The sequence below is a fragment of the Cornus florida genome, unplaced genomic scaffold (genome assembly GCF_030987335.1).
Source record: "Cornus florida cultivar Cherokee Brave unplaced genomic scaffold, ASM3098733v1 CherokeeBrave_3.0.0_Hap2_Chr03, whole genome shotgun sequence".
In the NCBI taxonomy this organism is placed as follows: Eukaryota; Viridiplantae; Streptophyta; class Magnoliopsida; order Cornales; family Cornaceae; genus Cornus; species Cornus florida.
The window spans coordinates 69760250-69782277 of record NW_026775573.1 but is presented as its reverse complement, the minus strand read 5'-3'; the positions used below and the strand labels follow the sequence as shown (position 1 = coordinate 69782277).

General features: G+C 39.0%; 2 protein-coding genes across 4 annotated transcripts; both read right to left on the bottom strand.

Moving 5' to 3' along the window:
- Positions 1 to 530: 530 nt before the first annotated feature.
- LOC132301721 (B3 domain-containing protein Os01g0234100-like) lies at positions 531 to 3114 on the bottom strand. The gene is made up of 6 exons (XM_059798950.1): positions 3076 to 3114; positions 3003 to 3034; positions 2750 to 2894; positions 2460 to 2666; positions 1942 to 2032; positions 531 to 1860 (listed from the first exon to the last, which is right to left on the bottom strand). The coding sequence occupies exons 1-6, from the start codon at positions 3112 to 3114 to the stop codon at positions 1109 to 1111; spliced, it is 1266 nt and encodes a 421-aa protein (XP_059654933.1). The 3' UTR covers positions 531 to 1108.
- Positions 3115 to 5902: 2788 nt separating this feature from the next.
- On the bottom strand, positions 5903 to 21724 carry LOC132300736 (uncharacterized). 3 transcript variants are annotated; one of them, XM_059797948.1, is made up of 7 exons: positions 21323 to 21719; positions 20647 to 20882; positions 20311 to 20569; positions 7403 to 7462; positions 6864 to 7043; positions 6633 to 6788; positions 5903 to 6326 (listed from the first exon to the last, which is right to left on the bottom strand). In XM_059797948.1, exons 1-7 carry the CDS (start codon positions 21350 to 21352, stop codon positions 6153 to 6155), a joined length of 1095 nt encoding a protein of 364 aa, XP_059653931.1. In that variant the 5' UTR covers positions 21353 to 21719; the 3' UTR covers positions 5903 to 6152. The 3 variants fall into 3 exon arrangements, with proteins under 3 accessions (XP_059653931.1, XP_059653932.1, XP_059653933.1); XM_059797950.1 differs by lacking the exon at positions 5903 to 6326 and adding an exon at positions 6380 to 6500 and having other exon boundaries at positions 21323 to 21724; XM_059797949.1 differs by lacking the exon at positions 7403 to 7462 and having other exon boundaries at positions 21323 to 21715.
- Positions 21725 to 22028: the final 304 nt, after the last annotated feature.

Below are 22028 nucleotides of genomic sequence, written 5' to 3'. Positions count from 1 at the left end.
ACTCGTATTTTTTGTTGGTTGATGTGGGATTAGACCTCGTTATTATGATACGTTGGATTGACATTTAATAAATAAATAAATAAAAATTAGGTTAATTGTTTTTTCATTTACTTTTTAAAGTTATAAAAACACACGTGACAAATTAGTTGTAAGGAGAAGACTGTGCCCGCTGAGACAAGTGTCATTCGAGTAGTAGTTATGCAATATTGGCATTACATTGGGAAAAGCACCTGAAAACGATATCCGGGTTTGCAGTGGTAAGCATTTTCCACTAAAGGGCGGTTGTCTCATTCGAAATTTTGGGAGCATTGTTTATTTTTCCTTTCTCGAACACTTTGTCCATCAAGTGATTCATCCAATGAAAAACCATTGGAATGTGATGGACCTTTTTAAAAGTCTTGGTCATGCACTTGCGAGAAGCAACTACTTAATTCATTCGTTCAGGCCATCGTTGGCTGGAATGACATAATTAAGGTGCTTGTGATATCGAGTGTATCCAAGATTACTTTGCAATCATCAAAACAGTCAGCAAAAAGCAAAAATTACAGCATTTAGATGCAGGAACTTAGTTCCTCAGTATAGATCATCACTAGCATATTGATGATGCACGTTCAACTCCAAAAACAAAAAGACTATCCACACATCGGTGCCCAAAAGAAAATAGAGAGGGCTTTTCACCATATGGACTAAAATCTTCTCCTGCACAACAGTAAACCGGTCCCTCATTACTAGCATATTGATGATGCACGTACAACTCCAAAAACAAAAAGACTATCTACACATCAGAACCCAAAAAAAGTAGAGAGGGCTTTTCACCATATGGACTAAAATCTTCTCCTGCACAACAATAAACCAGTCCCCTCATTACTAGCATGTTGATGATGCATGTGCAACTCCAAAAACAAAAAAGACTATCTACACATCAACCCAAAAAAAAGCAGAGAGAGCTTTTCACCATATGGACTAAAATCCTCTCCTGCACGACAACAAACTGGTCCCCTCAAGTTAGTGATGCACGTTAGGGAAATGTTGTAATGTTAGGTTTGCATCCCATATCACTAACTGGAGGGGGCCGGTTTACTGTTGCACAGGCGAGGATTTTGATCCTTCACCATATTGCATTAGCCTCTTCCTGGAACTTGAGTTCTAGCCTCTCCCCTTTTAACTTCATGGACTCAATCTCAGCATCTAGACTTTTTATCACCAGTTCCACTTCTAAACGCTGTGCTTCAAGGGTTTTCATCTCCTCTACAGCTTGAATTCTTTCGACTCTCTTTGATTCTATAACCTTCTGCGATTCATATGCGAGGGTCAAAAGCCTATTAAGACGAGCACGTAGGAACCCAACATTCATGCCCAAGTCCTCAAATGCTTTTAGAGTCCGGTCCCAAGTTGTGAAATCATCCTGAGAGGTTGTTGGCTTGGAAGCTCTAATTGCATCCGCGATGTTGACAGTTTCAGAAATTATGCCAGCAGCTAAGTTAAAGTTTAGGCCCTTGACAAGGTGATCATGAAGAAATGCTTCTTGACTACGGCAAAGCTCATAATACTTGACACGAAGGTGTTGAGGTACCTGGGAATCCATAACTAAACCATCCACGAGAATGGTGAAATTCTCAAAACACTTCACATCTTTAAAATCAACAGTGGATTCCGAAAACCTGATGCCTTCAAAGCTAGTATAATCACCGTTGTCTATGGCCTGATCACCGTTGTCTATGGACTGATCTGATGCAGGAGGTCCAAGGTCACTTAGCACCATCACGCCATCTTTTTTAATATTTTCTTGATGATGGTCTAGCGGAATTGGCTGCAACCATTTCTCCACGTCCTTTTGTTTCGCGTTGTTTTCTATTTGATCTTTTATGAAAAAAGAAAATGATGATAAGTAGCATTTTTGGGCCAATGAACTTAGTGAAACAAAAAAGTGAACCAACTTACCAATATCCATCGGTTTTGCACAAGCATCTAAACATAGAAGACCAATAGCCCCATCAATTTCTGTCAAGTCATTTGCTCTAACAATGTACACCTACAAAAGATGGAAGACAGTAGGTGACAAACAAGTGTTCCTCACTTCGAACAAGAAACAACTTCAAGCAGTAGAAATACCACTCAAATTCGACATGCACGTAGTATATGAGGTGAGGAAGCCCATTTTACAAGCACCAACAAGTATTTTGGACTGCCACATGCATCAAGAAACTCAAATTACCAAATAATACAATTGAAGCAATCCATTGGTCAACGCAATCTTAAATTACTCAATGAATTAGAATGGAGATGCAATACGACTCAGAAATCTCAATTTTGATCGTACTTTAGATCAAAAAATTTTGATGCATTAAAAGGCCACTCCTAGTTAGTCAAATATACACACGATTAGTAACTGAAATATATAAAAGTAATTAGAAAACATGAGAAACAAAGTGGCATATAAGCATAAAAGAAGCAGTTACCTTAAATTTGCAAGGTTCAATCAATTGGAAAACTAAAACATCTCCCTCAAGTAATTTGTGTGCAATGGAGAAGCCTCTCCATCCACCACTCAGTCCATTCTTATCCGCCAGATACTTTGTCCTGTACTCTTCTCCACTTCCATCCAACAAAATGACAGTCTCGTCATGCCTCGGCAAATGCAAGTTACAGAATCGCTTGGGTAACCCCTGTCAAAAAAATAGTTGCATAGATTTGTATTTGGAAATTTGGACTAATTCATGAATTTGGACAGAATTTGCATAGATTTTACCAGCCAAAATCCACCAGTAACGTGTGATGGAAGCATAGGCTTCACAAAGCTAGGGAAGTCAGCTACTAAATTTGCTTCAACCTCTTGCGCTCGCTCTATGACAGATGCCTTGGTTTGGAGACAGATTATAGCTCCTACCCCTTCACTGCTCAATCAATTTTCAGAGGCAGCATGGTTTCAGAACAAATAAATCTCCATCATTGTTGAAGAAGATCAAAAACCCACTTCACATACTATATATACACACACTGACCTTTTGGAAATCTTTGGTTTATCATTAGTTACCTGATCAAAAAAAATCATAAGAAATTTCCAATTAGTTTTACCTCTATAACCCATGACATAACAATGCCAACTATTGCCATTGACGAGAAGAAATTAGTAAATCAACAAATATTAAATACTATACCTGACTAGAAAAAAAATTTCCAAACTATTATAAATAAATTTTACGTCTTAGGTAATTAAGTTAGATGGTACACCAGAGCACAAGTGATGAAAATTAAAGGACACAAAAAAAATCATATATATTAAATACTATACCATGGGGTCCCGGGTACTAGGCATGGAAAAGCTCAATCAACATCGTCTATCATAAATAAATTTTACATCTTAGGTAATTAAGTTAGATGGTACACCAGAGCACAAGTGATGAAAATTAAAGGACACTAAAAAATCATATATATTGGCAAGAAGAGCACAACTTACTTTCATGTTATGTTTGGAAACACAAAATTGACAACCTGGAATTGGAAATAGAGGAAAGTTTGAACTTTCCTATGCTAGGGCGTAGATGCCTTGCTCCAAACAAAATTATTAGGTAGTCTGGGACCATGGGGTCCCGGGTACTAGGCATGGAAAAGCTCAATCAACGTCGTCCTCTCCCGAGGTTAGAAATGTGGAGATACGTTTCCCGTCACGTCACCTTTTAGCTCTGTCCGCAGCAACCACAAAAAGGCCACGCAAGGTTGCTAAAAATTTGTGATTGGCCAGGACCTCACAATCCCAGACTACCTAATATTTTTTTCCTAAAAAGTGTGATTGGTCGGGATCATGTGGTCTTGGACTACCTAATAATTTCTCGACTTTTTAGGGCTCCTTTCTCATGGAATCATCACTTCATTGCTTCAAAAGTGCATCTCCTTTTTGGCTATGGTCTGGTTTGGTTACATTGAAACTGATAGCAGAAAATGAATGATAGGAAAATAAATTTTCCAACATACATTTGACTAGCATAGAGAGTTATAAGAAAAAAGGGGTATTGTTGCCATTTCATGGTTGGGAATGCGTGAAATTTACAAGAGGGGTATTTTTGTAAACTCATAAAATCAAAATTTTCCTATGTTTTTGTAGGATAACTTTTTTTTGTATACTTAGCCACTTAGGTGGTCGTCTCAAATTACTTTCCTTCAAAATTTTCCTTTTCCTTCAAACTCCTAAAGTGATTAGAAAAAGTTAATTTTCTTTCTTTTATTGCTATTCCCATCTAATCAAATGGAACCTAAACATAATGTGTAAATTCAATTTTCGGTATTTGAGATGATGACTTTTTTCAACAATAGATTTCTACTTTTTAGAGAGCTTATATATTACTAATGTACGGACTATTACACATTAATGAAACACAAGAACCTAGACATAAGCATCTACAAAGAGCAAAAGAACCCAAGGGGCTTTATAAATACTATTACTACACAGTATTAATGAACAGAGCAAAATAGGAAATGAAAACAGAACCAAGCTATTAGAAATTAATTAATTAAATCAGCAATCTCCAATGAGACAATTTGAAGGTGAAAACTCTAACCTCTAATTAATTGGTGAATATAATTTCTCAGAAAATTATATATATATATATATATATATATATATATATATATATATAGGGAAAATATCCTTACTTTCTTGGTCATATATTTAGGGCCAGATGGTCTTTTTTTCGACAATTTCTTCTTGGTCTCCGGTGGCTTCCTCCCCTTATTCTACAAGAAAACAAATTTAAAATTACAAATGTTCAACTGTGTATAATAAAGCATACACATAAACCTATATATATATATATATATAGGGAGAGAGAGAGAGAGAGAGAGGGGAAGAGAGACCCTTGAGTCAGAATGAACTGGGCTTCGATTAGAGAGCGAAATCTGATTGATAGCCATTTGTTCTTCACTCTATGGACGAAGAGAGAGAGAGAGAGAGATGCGTTAGTGTGGGGTAGAAGTAGAAGAAGGGTTTAAAAGAAAAGAAACAAATCGACCGTTTGGGTCTAAACAAAATTAGCTTGTTTGGTGCAATTATTTGAAAATTTTAAAAAGGGATGTGACTACATGTCAGACCACCATCTCGGAGAAGGTAACGCCGTCTTGGAGCCAAAATTTGAATCCAGTGTCACCATGCCACGCTTAATGGCATTATAGATAATAATGAATAAATGGAGTGCAATTTTTAAATATTCAATTTTGTAAATATGTTAATTGTGTTGAAAAATATATTTACTCTACAAGGTATGTGACTAGATCTCGGAGAAGGTAACGCGGCTAAAAGCCGTCCAATATTTGAATCCAATCCCACCATACCACGCGTAATGGCATTATCGATAATAATGAATAAATGGAGTGCAATTCGGTTTCAGATTGCCCTGACCATTTGAATCTAATTCCACCCAAAATGTACGGCGTTTCGCATCCTTTTCCTGTAAGTAAATTAAACGATTTTTTTATTATTATTATTTATGATACAGTTAATCGGGTTTAACTCTTTCAAATAAGTAGAGAAAAGTAATAAAATAAAAGTAAAATGATTAAATTGTTAAACATATTTTTTTAATTGATTAATTATGCAACAAATAAAAGAGTGAAGTACTCCACTTAATTATATTTGATATAAATAGTTAATTAAAAATTATTCGGTTAAGCAATTCATTGCAAGTGTTTAGTATGAATATCACTACTCAAAATAAAATTATGAACAAAAATTTCACATGTTCATTGAGAGTCTAAATCAGTCTCCATGTCTTAAATCACATTGTCATAAATTGAAATGGATTCATCCAATCTAAATAAGCCCTAAGAACATCGTTTATCAGCAATCAGCCTCATAAAGCTTGCAATATTTTGGCCTTTACAAATTACAATACTGCAGCAGCAACAACAATAAAGAAAGGCACAAGCCACATCCTTGTTTTTTTTTCCCTCTTTGAATTAGCTCCCCCTACACCAATGTTTATATTACATAAAATAATAATAATAAAAAAAAAGGGAAGGAGGAAACAAAATTTGACAACAGGCAAGCATCTGGCCAAAATTTCAACAGGATGGATCTCCTGTTGGCTTCTACTATTTAAAACAAATAATAAAAAATAAGCAAAACAACAGAATATGATATTTACAGTAGGTGCACTAGTCTATATTTCATAATCTGCATGGAGGAAACTTTCATACGGTGTTCCCCGGAGCGCCCTTTGGATGTCATCCCAGTTCTCAACCTGTTCAGACAAGGACCCTTTGTGTATCTTCACCTGACGACTCTTTAGATCCCTCCGCGGAACTTTCAGAAAATCTTGAACTTCTATTAGTTTCTGCAGAAGAAATGGAAAATAGCTAAACCTTTGTGTAGAAGTATCGAAAAGAAGGACAATGTAATATTTTTTTTTTCTTTTCAAATAAGAAACGAAAGATCAGCTTGGGGTATAAATGGACATCTTCCATTCAATCATTCATAATCCTGCTTTCATGTGCATCCCATATGGATCCTGGAGCAGTGAAACGTACATTAAAACACTTGTAATGATTGATTAGAGAGAAAATAAGATGTCCATTTACCACCCTCCACCTACTTCAAAAAAAAGAGGCGGCAAATCAGTGTCATAATATGTATTACTTACCGTATGATCCTTTATTATCTCCTCGTAATAAAGGATAATATGTCGTGTGCTCTTGAAGTGTTCTAAAGCTTTGGCAGTCATCTCGTCCACTTGCCTTAGGTTGGGTATCAGCAATGTTGTATTAATTTTAGGTTTGTATCTTGAAAGTATTTCAGCCTGGAAAATGAGCATGTCTTCAGGAAATATAAGAGAGACAGAGACACAGAGAGAGACAGAGAGAGAGTGAGAGACCTCCTGGGGTGAATGCACATGAGATTTATGTGTCCCATTCAGTAGCTTAGCATCTCTATCATAAGAATTTGCAAGTATTGAAATCATCCTGCGTAAAAGATTTCTTCTGAAGAGAAAAATCACTGAAACACCCTTGGTGTTAAAATATTCGACTATTTCATCATGATGCTGCATTAAACCCTACATTAAAAATAGAAAGGAAAGGTAATTCACTATTTCATCCACATATAATGCATAAACAGAGCAAAATAAAAATATTAATATACAATGAGTTAATGCACTTATTACAAACTAGGCAAGTGAATAATGCAACTGGCCAAATAAACAACTAAAGTAGTCCAAATCAAAACAACAGAATCTATTAAAATTAAAATGAAAATTAACATACATCAATCTTCTGTCTATTTCGTTCTTCAGTCTTGCCCAAAAGGAAGCAAGACTGTCTACAGATCCCATACCAGTGCATTTGATAGAAAAATGCATTGACCATGCATTCGAGCATTAAATGAGAAACCTGATCTTAAAAAGAGGGTCGGAACCTCAAGTCTGCTTTTAGCATAAGAGACAGCATTGGGAGAAGCACCATTAAGAAAACTGGACTGCATCAATTCAGATCCTGTGTCAAAAGTGTGAGACGTCCAGCTTCTTACAACAAGCAGGCCTAAATTTACAGAGATTGAACCAAGTAATTACCGTAATTTCATCCAAGAATGTTAGTGGAGAAAAGGTAAAGAAAATATGAAGAAGAGTAATTTGGCAGAAGTCAATACATGATGAATGGAATATTTCATTTGACAGAAATTTGATATCACTAAACAATAAATTGCAAGTTCCTTGAGACCGACCCTGAAATTGGCAAACTTGAAGGCTATCATCCCAGTGGAAAGACCTGCTATGACTTGATTTAAGTTAATTGGATTTCATTCACTCCTTTAGTTCCTATAAATCAGGAGAAATTTGGTGGGCACCTTCAATTTTATCATTTATTTTGTTCACTCATTGTAGAGAAGATTGCATTCTCCATTACTTTGATTCCCTCCTCTGTGTAGGTCTGTTTCCAATAGACAAATTATCTAGTATATGATCGACTTTGAAAGTTCCTATTCAAAATATACTTCAAACTATTTACATTTTATAGTTTACTGCTGTCATACTGCCTCAACTTTTTCAGATTTGGGTTCAGGGTTGTCAAAAACCCCCTTTGTCATTTCCTTTGTTATTTTTCTTATTCAATATCTCGTCCTCCATTACCTTGACTATTCTCTTTGTGTCTCTGGATGTGCTTGTCCATTTGTTGCTTCCCGTAAAGAAAAATATCAATTATACCTATATAAAGTATGAATAATTATAGAGCAAGTATTGTGAAGTTTCTAACAGAATCTAACTTATATTTTGTATTGTCATTTTACAACTAGAGCTATATGTTAGTGAAGTTTCTGCATTATAGAACAACCATATATGTATGTCCAAAAAAAAAAAAAAACTGAACTGAACAAAAGAAGAAGCTGATAACTCAATGCCAACCTTCAATGCATACGTATCAGGATTCAACATTCACTTGTCCCTCTAATTATCCTGCTACTAGTTACCACTCCAACATAGTGTACTTGGTCACATACTTCTTTAAACCTTTTATGATTCAAAATTAACTATCCCTCTAATTAGTCTCATACTAGTTACCACTCTAACTTAGGGTCCTTTATCAAATGCATATAGAATTGATAGTCGTTTATTTACAAACCAACCACAGTCAACCTAGCATACTGTTGTATGGTTTCTCCAAATCTTTTATACATGCCATTTAACGATCTTTCAACAATCTGATCTATGCTTTGGGCTGCATGGTGTAAAGGGATATGAAAGAACGGAAAGATATAAAAGGAAGAAAAAGCTGAAACAAGACATCGGCGGCATCTACTACATCCACAGGTAAGGAAAAACAACTCATCTCAGCCAAAAGTAAACTAGCTCCATCTGTGGGTAAGAATTTACCCGCGACAGCAACAACCCTTGTCGCAGACAGATGGGTTAGTCGCTATGCAGGCTGATGGCCCATGAGAGGCAAGTTCCCAGAAAACAAACTTGTCTAAAGAAACTTGCTCCTAGGGAGAGTGGCCATAAGCATGGCGCGTAATGCTATGGTCTATAACTGTTGATGTAAGATTCCACCGCGATCGAGAACAGCGTCGTACCTGAAAGGAAGAGAAAAAGTAACTGGAGAGGCACCGGTACCACACCAGCCTAGGGGTCCCTGACGATGAAGTTAGTACCAGATCCTGAAAGCAAAGGAAGGGGAAAGGACTTTAGCTATGGATTTTTTTAGTACCTTTTCGAGTTGACCCGAACCCCCTCTTTATAGAGGCAGGAGGTAGCATTCAAGTAGGGAAGTTATTCCTTTTACTTCTCCACTATGAATGGGGAAGTCATTTATTATCCTTATCCCTTCAGTTATTGTAACCCATTCGACTCTTAGCTTTCGTGCCAGTCAAGCTTCCTATTGGGTGAAGATTCCATATTGTTTGCCTTCCATTCTCATATTTTCATCTCAAATTTAGAGAATGTAAGTTGCTTCGGGTCCCGCCTTAGCTTTAACATGACATATTAGCTGAACAAATGATATAGAGAAACAATACAATTTTTGTTATGACAACAACAATTATATACTTCACTAGTATTTTCGTAAACGCTATGAAAGTAGAAGTATCGTATTAATAAGCATATATATATATATATATATATATATATATATATAGATAAGGATACAAAGAATGAACTAGATGAAGAAGAAGTAAACCGATCAATGAAAGTACTGATGGTGGTAGGGAGATTGTGCTGTAATCGCGACAGAGTCCCAGCTTGTCCTGCCTTAATGAACCTTTCCTCTAAGAGTGGTATTTATAGGCCTAGAACGCTCTAGGTATTACCCAATGGTCCATTGCATGTCTTGTCATTTGCTTCGTACCTATATAGATAGGTATAATGGCTCTAGGTACCTAAGAGATCACTTCCTCTCATCAAACCATTCGATATGCCGAGCCTCTCTTATCCTGAGTATTAAATGCGTTTTGTCATTACTTGACCACGGTAGCCAGGTTAATAATGATAATGTCAGAGCATTAAATGTGATGTTAAGGTTCTCTGTCACGGCACATATCCATCGTCTCATTGATCAAACATCTTTGTACTTGCAAAGCATCTTCTGAATTCTCATCCACCAATCCAAGGTCCTTCAAAGTATCCCAAAGACAAGGCATCAAGTATCCAAGAAGGCCCTACCTTCATTTCGTATTCTACTTGAGCAAGACTTTGACAACGCTTCGAGGCTTAGCTCCTCGAGACTTGATGACCTGGCGCGATGCCAAAGCTTGATGACTCAAGGGCAAGGTCCTCGAGGTTTGATGACCTCAGCGCGATGCCAGGGTTTGGTGACTCGAGGGCAAGGCCCTCGAGGTTGATAACCTGGGCGCGATGCCAGGGTGTGGTGACTCAAGGGTGAGTACTTTGACTTTTCAACATGCCACGTGGCCTTAACAATCCAAGTATTTTTTTACTTTTCAACGTGCCACGTCAGCTGGAAATATACGACACCTACATTTAGTCCCCCTGTGCACGTAGCAGTTCAGCATGAAGTGGTGCGCGTGCAACATAAGTTTAGTAGAGATGCATTTGACCGAGGGTATTAAAATGACGTCTGGAGTCATTAAGGCGCCGTTTTAGTGTCACTTCGTATGGAGAGTCCCAATGAGGCGTGCTTAAAAGGACATGTCTGCTTGTGATACTTTTAGTGAAAGAAAAGAGAAATCGTTTGTGTGTCTTGGAGATCACCATTGTTGTCTTGTAAAGAGCTTTTAGTTTGAAAAATAATGGTGTGTAAAGAGTTGAGTAAACAAGATGAGGTGCCACAGCGAGTACCGCCGGACTCTGAGTGGCAACGAGTGCCATTCTTTGGGAAACATGACCGGTTTTGGCGATGGGCGGACCGAAGTGGGGTTGAGGGGGAGGGAACCTCTAGAATTGCCGGAGTTAATGGAGGAGGAAGATATTGCCACTACTCATCGTATTCCCGCAGACACAGTGCTGCCATTTAATGTGGAACGGGGTAGATACCCATGGTCATATGTGGATTTTGTGAATCATACAAGTCCAGGTCATGGGTGGGAGGAATGGGCAGATACAATTTAGGCAATGCAGAGAATGTGCGTTTCCTGACAGCGACCGGGGTGATTTCATCAATCAGAATGTTTCTTAGTTTGAGTGTTCCGCGAGATGCCAGTGGCAATTGGTGTCGTGCTAGAGCACAAGTTCACATATCTTTATCACAACATGGGAGAATTTACTCCTACCATTGAGGATGTGACCCAATTATTGAGGCTGACTTTTCAAGACTCAAGAGAACCCTACAATATGGACATTTTAATGATATGGAAAATGGCTTGATTGGGGATCTAATTGAGGCATTGGTAACCACAAAGAATTATGGGACCAAAACAAAGGAGCGAAACTTGCAGATCGAGGGAAGGGGGCGCGCAAGTGAACTTTTGGCTCGTGGGTGAGGTATCATTATAGGGACTTCCCTATGTCAAAGAAAGGGTTGTCAGAGTAGGGCAAAGCAGTCATTGCAGGTCCTTGGGTGGGGCACCCCTCAAATCTGGCTGCGTACCAGTTATGCTGGGTATCGCAGTATTTGCTCAAGCGATGCACCCTTATCATATCACATAGATATCGTAGTTAAGTTAGCAAGTGGGGTAATAATAGCATTGGAGCCCCTATTTCTGGGAATTATACCATAGACTGGATATGGTGGCAGATGACTCATCGCGCTCTGTAGGGCGATATCTGATTAATTCCTATGTATCCTCCTTGTTTTTACAAATGTTTTTGTGTGAGGGGATCAAGTCTTATGCAACTACACATGTGGCGTTGCCCAAGGGAAATCTGGTTGTGCGAGGGATGAGGTAGCATGGGCGTGCTCCTCAAAGTCACCTCAGCTATGGGATTGATCAGAGTTTTCAATTTGTTGTGCGTCCTTATGCAAAAGTACTGCCAAGGGTATTGACAATGGCAATGTACTTTGAGAGTGATGAGTATATTCCAAATGGCGCTTTTCGTCTGCTGGCTAGCGATGTGCTAGTTCTATTGTTGTGCATGACACCTGGCTTTTTGCCAGCATTTTGGGAGGGTGGGAAGCTTGTGAAGACTAACAACCCTCAAAGAATACCTTTGCAATTTGGGTATGATCGAGGGTGGTGGCCTCTCAGTATATATTTGTTGATGGCAAGGCATCGTATGCGAGGAGCTTTATGTGATTTCTGACAAAGCAAACAGGTTTGTTAACCGAAGGGGTAGGTGTGTTGTTCTTGCCGGGAAGACTGCGAATGCCTAGATCGACAAACGCATCGCGCACATACTGGCGATTAGAGCTGGATGACTTTAAGGATTTTTGCCAGAGGACAACGACAAGGGTGGTGCGAGCGCTTGTTGTTTATCCAGGGGATTATTCTTTGACACCACCAATTGAGTTTGACAGAGTGGAACTCTGCAGATTTGTACAACCCGCAGTCGAAGGTGTGGTAAATGAAGAACAAGTCCCAACGAACGAGGGTCGAAGTGGTGGTGTGGTTGTGGTGGATGTGGCACCAGCGAGTGGGTCCTCTCAAAGGAAGAAGGGACCATACACACGCTCCAGGACAAGCCATCTAGCCAAGAGAGCAGCCGTGGTTCTCACAGAAGCTGCCACTGCTCATGATAGAGAAGGGGAAGGTGTATCGTTGTCCACTGTGCTACCTGAAATAACACATCGACGTAGGTTGGTACCCTCAGATTAAAGTGAGGCTGAGGAAATTGAAGGAATTGGGGGGGCAGTTAGTGAGCCTCTACAGCATTCACTCCTTCGGGCCATGGCTCGATGGAGAGAATTTTTGGGTCTGGTGCTGTAGGTGGGCGCATGTTGCAGCACGTGAAAAGGGTAGGTCTAACAGCCACCGTAATTGATGAAGGCTCTGATGAGGTACCTTCTAGTGATACTAAGTTTCCTTATCTGCCCTTCTTTGATTTTTCCAAGGTTTTAGGGAAAGTGGATTGCTTCCTTGAATACGGGAGGTTGCACCGGCGGGGCAAGTGGAGGACAAAGAGAGTTCGCCCTTGAGTCCGCTCAGGGCATCACATATTGAAATGGGGCATCGCGAAGATGTGATTGAAGCAAGTCCTCTCAGGGCCTCGCCTATAGAAATGGGACATCGCGAAGATGTGACTGAAGCAAGTCCTCTCAGGGCATCGCCTGTAGAAATGGGACATCGCGAAGGTGTGACTGAAACAAGTCCTCTCAGCGCATCGCCTGTAGAAATGTCCCATTTCGAAGATGTGACTGAGGTGAGTCCTCTCAGGGTATCGCCTATAGTAGTGGTGTATTGCGATGTCAGTGCTGAACAAGTGGTTGGAGGAGCAACGATGGTTGGGCAAATGGTGTTATTTGAACCAGAGTTTGCTGCTCATCAAGTGGCAGAGCTGGGGAGGGGAGTGAATGTTGTGGAGATAGAAAGTGATGGGAGTGAAGGGGATACAAAGTAATGCAAGACATGGGGGTCGATGGTGATGGTGATGAAGGCAATGATCCTTTGAATGATGAGACTAGGGAAGAGAAGGGGAATGATCCTGCGCGGACATAAGTGCAGAGCGCTGATCAGAGCCCAATCGAGGAAACACCTAGCAAGGAGTCGATGGAAGTGCATGAGAATGCTCAAGAGTCAGTGGTTGCTGAAGAATAGGTAAGGCAGAGTTTGCTGCTAGAAATGGTGACAAGGTGATTCGGAGCATCGAGTGGTTGCAGATCCTAACAGTAGCGAACAAGTCCAGAATCAAGCTGACGCGCAACTGCAGGTAAGGGTGGATGCAAATATCGAGCATCAAGGTGTTGAGGAAGTGGCACAAACAAAGGCGCCAAAGGATGGGTGTTGCGATGCCTTGCTCATACGTGCGCCTGCTGGAGAGGCCTTAGGGCATCATCCTGAAGTATCCCTATGCTTCGCCCATCGCCACGTGCTACTTCACCAAGTGGGCTACCTTGGCCTAGGCAGGATTTTGGAAATATTTGCGATGATTGAACAAGGGGAAACGAATGGAAATCTTTTTGGGGAAGCAGAGTTGCTGCTGGAGGATCTTGTAGAGATTGAGCTACCTGTGGGCAGTTAAAAGAAGGTTGCTTATAGCAGAAAAGTGCTTGAGATGCTCCCAGCTACACTGCACGAGGGGTAGTGATTTCTTTTTGCTATATAAAAACATTATATATCTACTTATCGCTATGCAATGGAACATATGAATATTGTAGGTGTCGTATATTTCCAACCAACATGACACATTGAAAAGTCAAAAATACTTGGACAATTAAGGGCCACGTGGCATGTTGAAAAGTCAAAGTACTCACCCTTGCGTCCCCAAAACCTGGGTGCCTTGAAGAGCTAAGCCTCGAAGCATTGTCAAACTCTCGCTCAAGTAGAATACGAAATAAAGGTGGGGCCTTCTCGGATACTCGCCTTTGGGATACTTTGAAGGACCTTGGATTGGTGAATGAGAAGTCAGAAGATGCTTCGCAAGTACAAAGAAGTCTTATTAATGAGACAATGGATATGCGTTGTGACAAAGAACCTTAACATCACATTTAATGCTCTGACATTATTAGTATTAACCTAGCTGCCGCCGGTCAAGTAATGACAAAAGGCATTTAATGCTCAAGATAAGAGAGGCTTACCATATTACATGGCTCGATGAGAGAAAGTGACCTCTTAGGTACCTAGAGCCATTATACCTATCTATATAGGTATAAGGCAAAGGGCAAGATATGCAATGGACCATTGGGTAATACCCAGAGGGTTCTTAGCCTATAAATACCACTCTTGGAGGAGGCATTAAGGCTGGACAAACTGGGACTCTGTCACGATTATACCACAATCTCCCTACCACCATCAATACTCTCATTGATCGGTTTACTTCTCCTACTTCATCCAGTTCATTCTTTGTATCTTTCATATTGTGTTTTAGATATCACCATTTTTTATATTTTATTATGTTATGAAATGAACCCCTACATTTTGGCGACTCGACTGGGGATATCAACACAAGACAATGGATTCACATAGTGTCCAACCAAATCATTCTAAGCCTTCTATGGAAAGAGAAAGCACTGTTCCAATCCAGTCACAAGCTCCTTCTCATACCTCCGCTGTGAGGGCGTTACGAACGCAGACCATAAGCCCTCCGCACTTCTAATGAAGTACTCTTGGAGTCCAACAGTTACCCCAATTAGCGAATGAATATGCTCGAGGCTATCATCATAGAAAATATACAAAAGCTAGAACGCATTCAAGAGAGCACACCTAGCCGGCCAATTCATCAAAGCAGGCGCCACCACTCCTCTATCCGCCCACTCAAGCTCAAGCATCGCCTAAAGTCCCACTGACACCGGCCACACCCTTGATCAATCCTTCACCTAAGTTTGTCACTGAGACAAGGTTGAGAGACTTTTTCACATAGAACTCTCCTTTTGTAGTTCGTGCTTTGGTCCTATGATCAAAGCCACCGTACCCAAAGAGTCTTGCTCAAACCCCGTATCCTCAAGGGTATGTTATTCCAAAATTCCCAAAGTATGACGATAACAAGGGTGACGTAGACGAGCGCACACAACGATTCACGAAATCCTTAAAGCAGCACAGTCATGATGAGGTGCTACACCTCTTAGAATTCTCCAAGTCTCTCATAGGACTCGCGTATAGGTGGTTCAGGAGTCTAGAGCTAGACCCTTGCATCACGCCCAAGTGATCCATTAATATCACACAAAAAGATCAAGCAAACTCATTAAGGAAACAAATCCCTAGTTTAAAAAAATGTTCCATTGATCTAACATTTAAGAAGTTTCGATCAATCGATGCTACGCAAGGTTCAATCGATGGATCTAACATTTAAGAAGTTTCGATCAATCGATGCTATGCAGGGTTCAATCGATGGATACGCAACTTACTGTTTTTTGTTTATCTTTTTTTAAATTAAATCGACTCAAGTATTCTGGACTTCATTCTACACATCATAATACTCCATTAAGATCCCGAGAAAATGTTTTCTTGATGCATACTCAAAATATGTGTCTAAAGCAAAATAAAACTTAACAAATTAAGCATAGATGAATTTATGGGAAAAAAAAAATTTCTTGATGTTGAAAAGACATGCTTAAGTTTAGAAAACTTTAAAAACTTAGCAAAAAGAGTTCGAAGCACACAATAAACCTTCTATGTAAATTCAAGAAATATACGTGTATATACATGTCATGTATATTTAAGAGAAAGCTCTAGAATCTTAATATTAACATATCACATATATTTTTGTGAAAACTCATTTTTCCTAAATTAGCAAACCAAATAAATTAAACACCCTTAGGTTTTACCATGCAACAAAAACATATAAACATGAATAACGTGTATGCATGTACCTAAATGATGATAGATGAAATCAAGTATGATTCATACCATTTTAAGCTCAGACTTGAGAAGATTTCATATTCACCTTTCTTTTTTTCTGGAACCCCATCACTTTAGTAGTCACCTTTCCTTTTTTATGGAACCGCGTCATGATTGGCATAGGAATTCCCACTTTCTTGGTGTTGGGCATTACCCAGCACCTTTCCTCTTTATTTTGTCAATAAAAATAAAGTTCTTCCTTGGAATTGAACTCTAGAGCTTGAGCTCAAAGGAGGAGATCTCTTACCAGTTGAGCTATGTTAGCTCTTACGTCTACATTCAACAAGTAATATATATAAAGAAGCCTACTGTTTTAACATCTGAATTAAATTATTACCCATGCGCATACACTTTATATATATATATATATATATATATATATATATATATATACACATGTTTGCATATTAATATAATGTTTCTGTGCTCATAGCATTTAAAAAAGTACTAGTAAAGTATATAACTGTTGTGGCATAACAAAAATTGTATTGTCTCTCTATATCATTAAAATACTAGTAAAATATATAATTGTTGTGGCGTAACAAAAATTGAATTGTTTCTCTATATCATTATTCAACTAATCTGTCAGGTTAAAGCTAAGGCGGGACCCAAAGCAACTAACATTCTCTAAATTTGACATGCAATTACGAGAATGGGGGAAAATGATACAGAATCTTCACCCAAAAGGAACTTGACTGGCACAAAAGCTAAGAGGTTGGATGGGTTACAATAATTGAAGGGATAAAGATAATAAATGACTTACCCATCCGTATTCGAGAAGTAAAAGGAATAATTTCCTTACTTTAATGCTACCACCTGCCTCTATAAAGAGGGGGCTCCAACTCGAAAAGGTACGACAAAAAATCCCTAGCTAAAGTCCTTTACCTTTCCTTTGCTTTCCCGATCTGGTACTAACTTGATCGTCGGAGACCTCTAGGCACCACACCAGTGCCTCTCCAATTACTTTTTATCTTCTTTTCAGGTACGATGTCGTTCCCGATCACAGCAGAATCTTGCATCAACAATAACAATCATGGTGTGAGGCTACTTGCAAGGCATCATGACCCAGGCGTAAAGGAGGATTTGTCGAGGCATGGTGGATTAAAAGTAGGACTTGTTTGTATGGGATAAAAGAGGGTAACCACAAGGTACTCGCGAGTCTTAGGAAGGAAAGAGACATCCGTGTCTCCCCATAATATGCTTGAGAGAGGGACACGCGTTGGAACCACATTGCGAGACATGGAATAGCACCTGCAAAACACATGCTCTAAGCTCTATAAATAGCAGCACGGACCCTGGCATAAGGGCCAGAACATTCCTTAGCCTCCTCCCTGTTTTAGCATATTTTGGATGTCCTTTTCTCCCTCTTCTACTTCCCTACCTTTCTTTTTCTTTTGATTTTTTTGGCACTGATGCTATGTTTGGGAGCACCGAATCGGCACCTTGGAATTAGAGAAATTAAAGTTCAAAATTTCAACTAATTTTTCTCCAATTCCAATTTCAAGGAGCCGATTCGATGCTCCCAAATACAACATGAATGTAAGTCGTTTCACATTTACCTAATCACCCTAAATTCTCAAAACAATTTATTTACATATAGGGATGGCAATAGGGCAGGTTTGGGACGGCTTTGACTGAACCCTACTCCTCCCCAGTACAAAATACTATACATCACATCCTCGTTAAAAACCCATCCCGGGTTTCTACGCATGATCCCATCCCTGTCCTGAAAAAAATACCAAAGAACCCATTCCCGCTCCGCCACAATCCGTTTCACAAACAAATGTAGAGATAAACTGAACAAAAAATACAGATTTTTTAATCTTCATCAATTTGTTTCCAGTTGCAATAAGAATCTACCTATAAATTTTGAGAGAGAAATACATATTTTGAGATTTGACAGAAGGAAAAAACTATATATAGATCTACATATGGGTATAAAAAAATAAAAAATAAAAACTCTATACATGTATGCATATAAAGTGAGAAATTTCTGAACGAAGAGTTGATCGGTTTCTTGATCTGTTCAAAGGGTTATCTAATACGTGGTATGATATATACATATACATAATTACCAAAGACAGAACACTGGTCTTTGGTCATCGGAGGTCGCTAGTCTTTTGGTCATTTGAAATCGCAAGCCTCTTCATTGTCGAAGATCAGGCAGATTGCGGTTGAAAGCGGTGGGGAGGCTGAGGCAGTGAAGAGAGGATCGTGATGCAACATTAGATCTCATACTTAGATTTAGGGTTAAAATGTTAAATATCTTACTTTTGGGGAATTATACCCCTTCGTTCGGCACAATGGAAGCAAGACACAAACAAGCATACATAATAACATAATATTTTACACGGTTTGACCGATCAAACTCGACCTACGTCCATGAAGACAAGAAATTTCACACTCACTGCCTCATGAGAAATTACACAAGTAGAAACTTCGAACAATAAATTGTGTACTCACACTCTCTACTTGGATACTCAAGCCTTTCACGGATTACCACTTCACGTCATCAGTGTTCTACCAACTCACTCATCATCTCTACCCACCCCACACTCACCAATTTCTATGAAGCTACATCTCTCTACTCTTGGTGCCCCTTCGCACCCACCCACTCTCTTCTCTTTTCACTTGCCACTTCATTCTATTTTCTTCTTTGCCTTCTCCAAACAGCTCAAGTAATACAAATCCTTATTAGACAATTACTTGGGGCTCAAGTAGAATTACTTTGGGAAAGACTAACAACACATCCCCAAACCAATACAACCCAAAACCCAACAAAATAAGAATTTGAGACATACATAACATATATATTTTTTGATAAGTAAGCATACATGACATATATATATATATATATATATATATATATATATATATATAGAGAGAGAGAGAGAGAGAGAGAGAGAAATTCAAAGCCTCTTCATCGTCGAAGATCATGGTGGATTGGGGTTGGAGGCGGTGGTGAGGGCTGAGGCAGTGAGGAGAGGATCGTGAGGCGGTGCTGGGTCTTATACTTTGATTTAGGGTTAAAATGTTAAATACCTTTATATATATATCTATATATATATATATGTGGAGTACAAAGGAATGGTTAAGGATATTATGTAATACTATATAATTAGGGCGGGCCAGTATTCTACCTGGCCCTGAACCTGAACCCGACTTAGGTTTTGTTTTAGAATCCCATAGCCGCCCCTGCGAGGTAAAAGGGCTACCCATATCCGTTCCATTTTGGACTGGGCGGGGTGGAAACCCACCGGGTCGGGAGAAATTGCCATCCCTATTTACACATGGTAACACAACAATTGAAATGCCTAGTTGAGATCCACTCATAACACCAACAATGATTCTCATACCTAGGATTCTCTTGTCAGGTTTAGCATGAGATTGGTGACAGAATTATTAGAAGAAAAAAGAAAAAGAAAAAAACAGAACGACGGTCACCATCAAGTTCAAAGAGTCATTACCCAGTATGGTCCCCATTAACTGAGGATGCTGGGAGCAGACTTATACAAACCTAAACGTTGGTATTAATTACACAAAGCGACTACTCTCATGATTGGAATCAAATTCTTACACATAAGAGCCTGAACATTTTACCATTGTACCAAACAATTAGTACCATCATCAAGTTAAGAGATAAGCCTTGTATATATGATAAAGTAACAAATATGCATATCTCAAACAGGAACTGAACCCTACACCTCTCCTTTGCAGGTGATACCTCTGAAAATAATAGCTAGTGGTAAGTGCAGACACAGCATTAAAATAAATCTCAAAAGAAAGAGAAGTGATTAATTCGACATTGACATCTACTATATATAAACAATGCAGTAGTAACAATTAAGATTCATGACATGTTCTCCCATCCGACAAAATTCATGCATAACTAAATGGTAAGATAGAGGAAATAGAAATTTGAATTTTTTCAGGACAGCACTAACCTGATTAAGCATCCATTTCAAGCCAACTGCAGCAGTACACTCATTCTTGGAAGCACTGGTTAACCAGTCCAGGTTATACATTTTATCCAAAGTTCCGACAATTGTAGAAATATTAGCTCTCCGAACTTTAACAGAGAAGATCTCTCCATTGGAGCTAATGTTTATGTGACTATTTAATAATGTCTCAAACCATCCACTACCGGATCTCTGCGTAGACAAAATGGCAAAAAAACGCACGGGATTGCAAGCACACTCAGCCCTAATTACGCACCAAAACCACAAGTCAGTGAATCTATATGGAAGCCAGACTCAGAAGCACCATAGTTAATGCCTTACCTGCTGAAAGTCTTCGGTTGCGGGTAGTGCACATAAGGTTTCTCCCACTGTTCTAGATTGGGTAGCTCACACGGCCTCTCGACCACTTGAACATTTGGGAATCTGGCCTTGGTGTGAGTACTGATTTGCTTTAGACAGATTGAACAGATATAAACACCACAGGCCATTGCAAACGTTAAGACAAGCATTCTCAATACCAATGGAGATTTCTTTGGACCCTTTACAATCAAGTTATCCTGAAATACAGAGGGTTTTGCACATATTAAAAAGGGCATAAAACCCTTTTTCTTTTTTGATAAGTAAAAAGGGCATAAAACCTGATATGGGTATTCATGAAATTGTAGAAACACTGTAATATAAAGCTAAAATAAATAAATTTAGCCACATATAAAATGCTTCATTTCAATTAGAGGAAATCAAGACATATATTTGAACAAAACAAATAAAATATCAAAAAATAGAAACTGGGTCTGCCCCAATTCCGATGTATTGACAAAAGAGTGTTGGGAAATTGTGTTTGATTATTCCGAACCCAGATCAGACAATACACATGGTACTTCAAAATTCAAAAAATTAAAAAATAAAAGGAATGTTTTATCAATTACTTTATGTATAGTACACGCATCAATTGATAGTAAAAAAAAAAATGTATGTTTATGAAGATCGCCGAACGCACCTTCGAGAAGAAACAGAGGACGTCGTCCATTTTTTTTCAAAAAGGAAGAAAAGGTAAAGGCATTTGGTTATTTAGATTGGACCCTCTTTTCCTCCTCTTAGCTTTATCCGTCAGTTTGTGTCTGAAATACATGTGCTTAGGGGTGTCGGTGTGAATGTGCGCAGAGAGAGACTGTGTGTACTGTGTGTTTTGTGCTTTTTCTCGTGAAGAAGAATATAATGAGATACGCCGACCGTTGCACGCACACTGCTTTGTTGTCCGGACTTGACTTCAGATTTACACCTCCTCCTCTCTCTCTCTCTTCCGCAGACTAGTGCGGTGAGATCCGGATCCAACTATGGAAAATCGAAACAAGAAGACGTGACCGAACGACGTCGTTGGTTTAATGCCGTCCAAGGACTATCTATCTAATCCAATGGGGTCTCCTGTTATTTAATTCTAACCCGTTAATGACCAGTTAACCTAAATCCAACAGAGGAACCGAACCAGTAATGATTGGTCTTCATTACTGGTTTTTACTTTTCTAATCTTTTTCTTCCAAAATTAAAGCGTGTTTCCTTATTTCTTCGACAAAGTCCAGTGTGTTACAATAATACCAATTGTATACTTATAAGTCACATAATTTTTTTTTTCTTTTTTGTTATGGTGTTACTTTTACGTTTTTAGTGCACTCTTGTTCTTATACTCTGTGTACATTTTTGTTTAA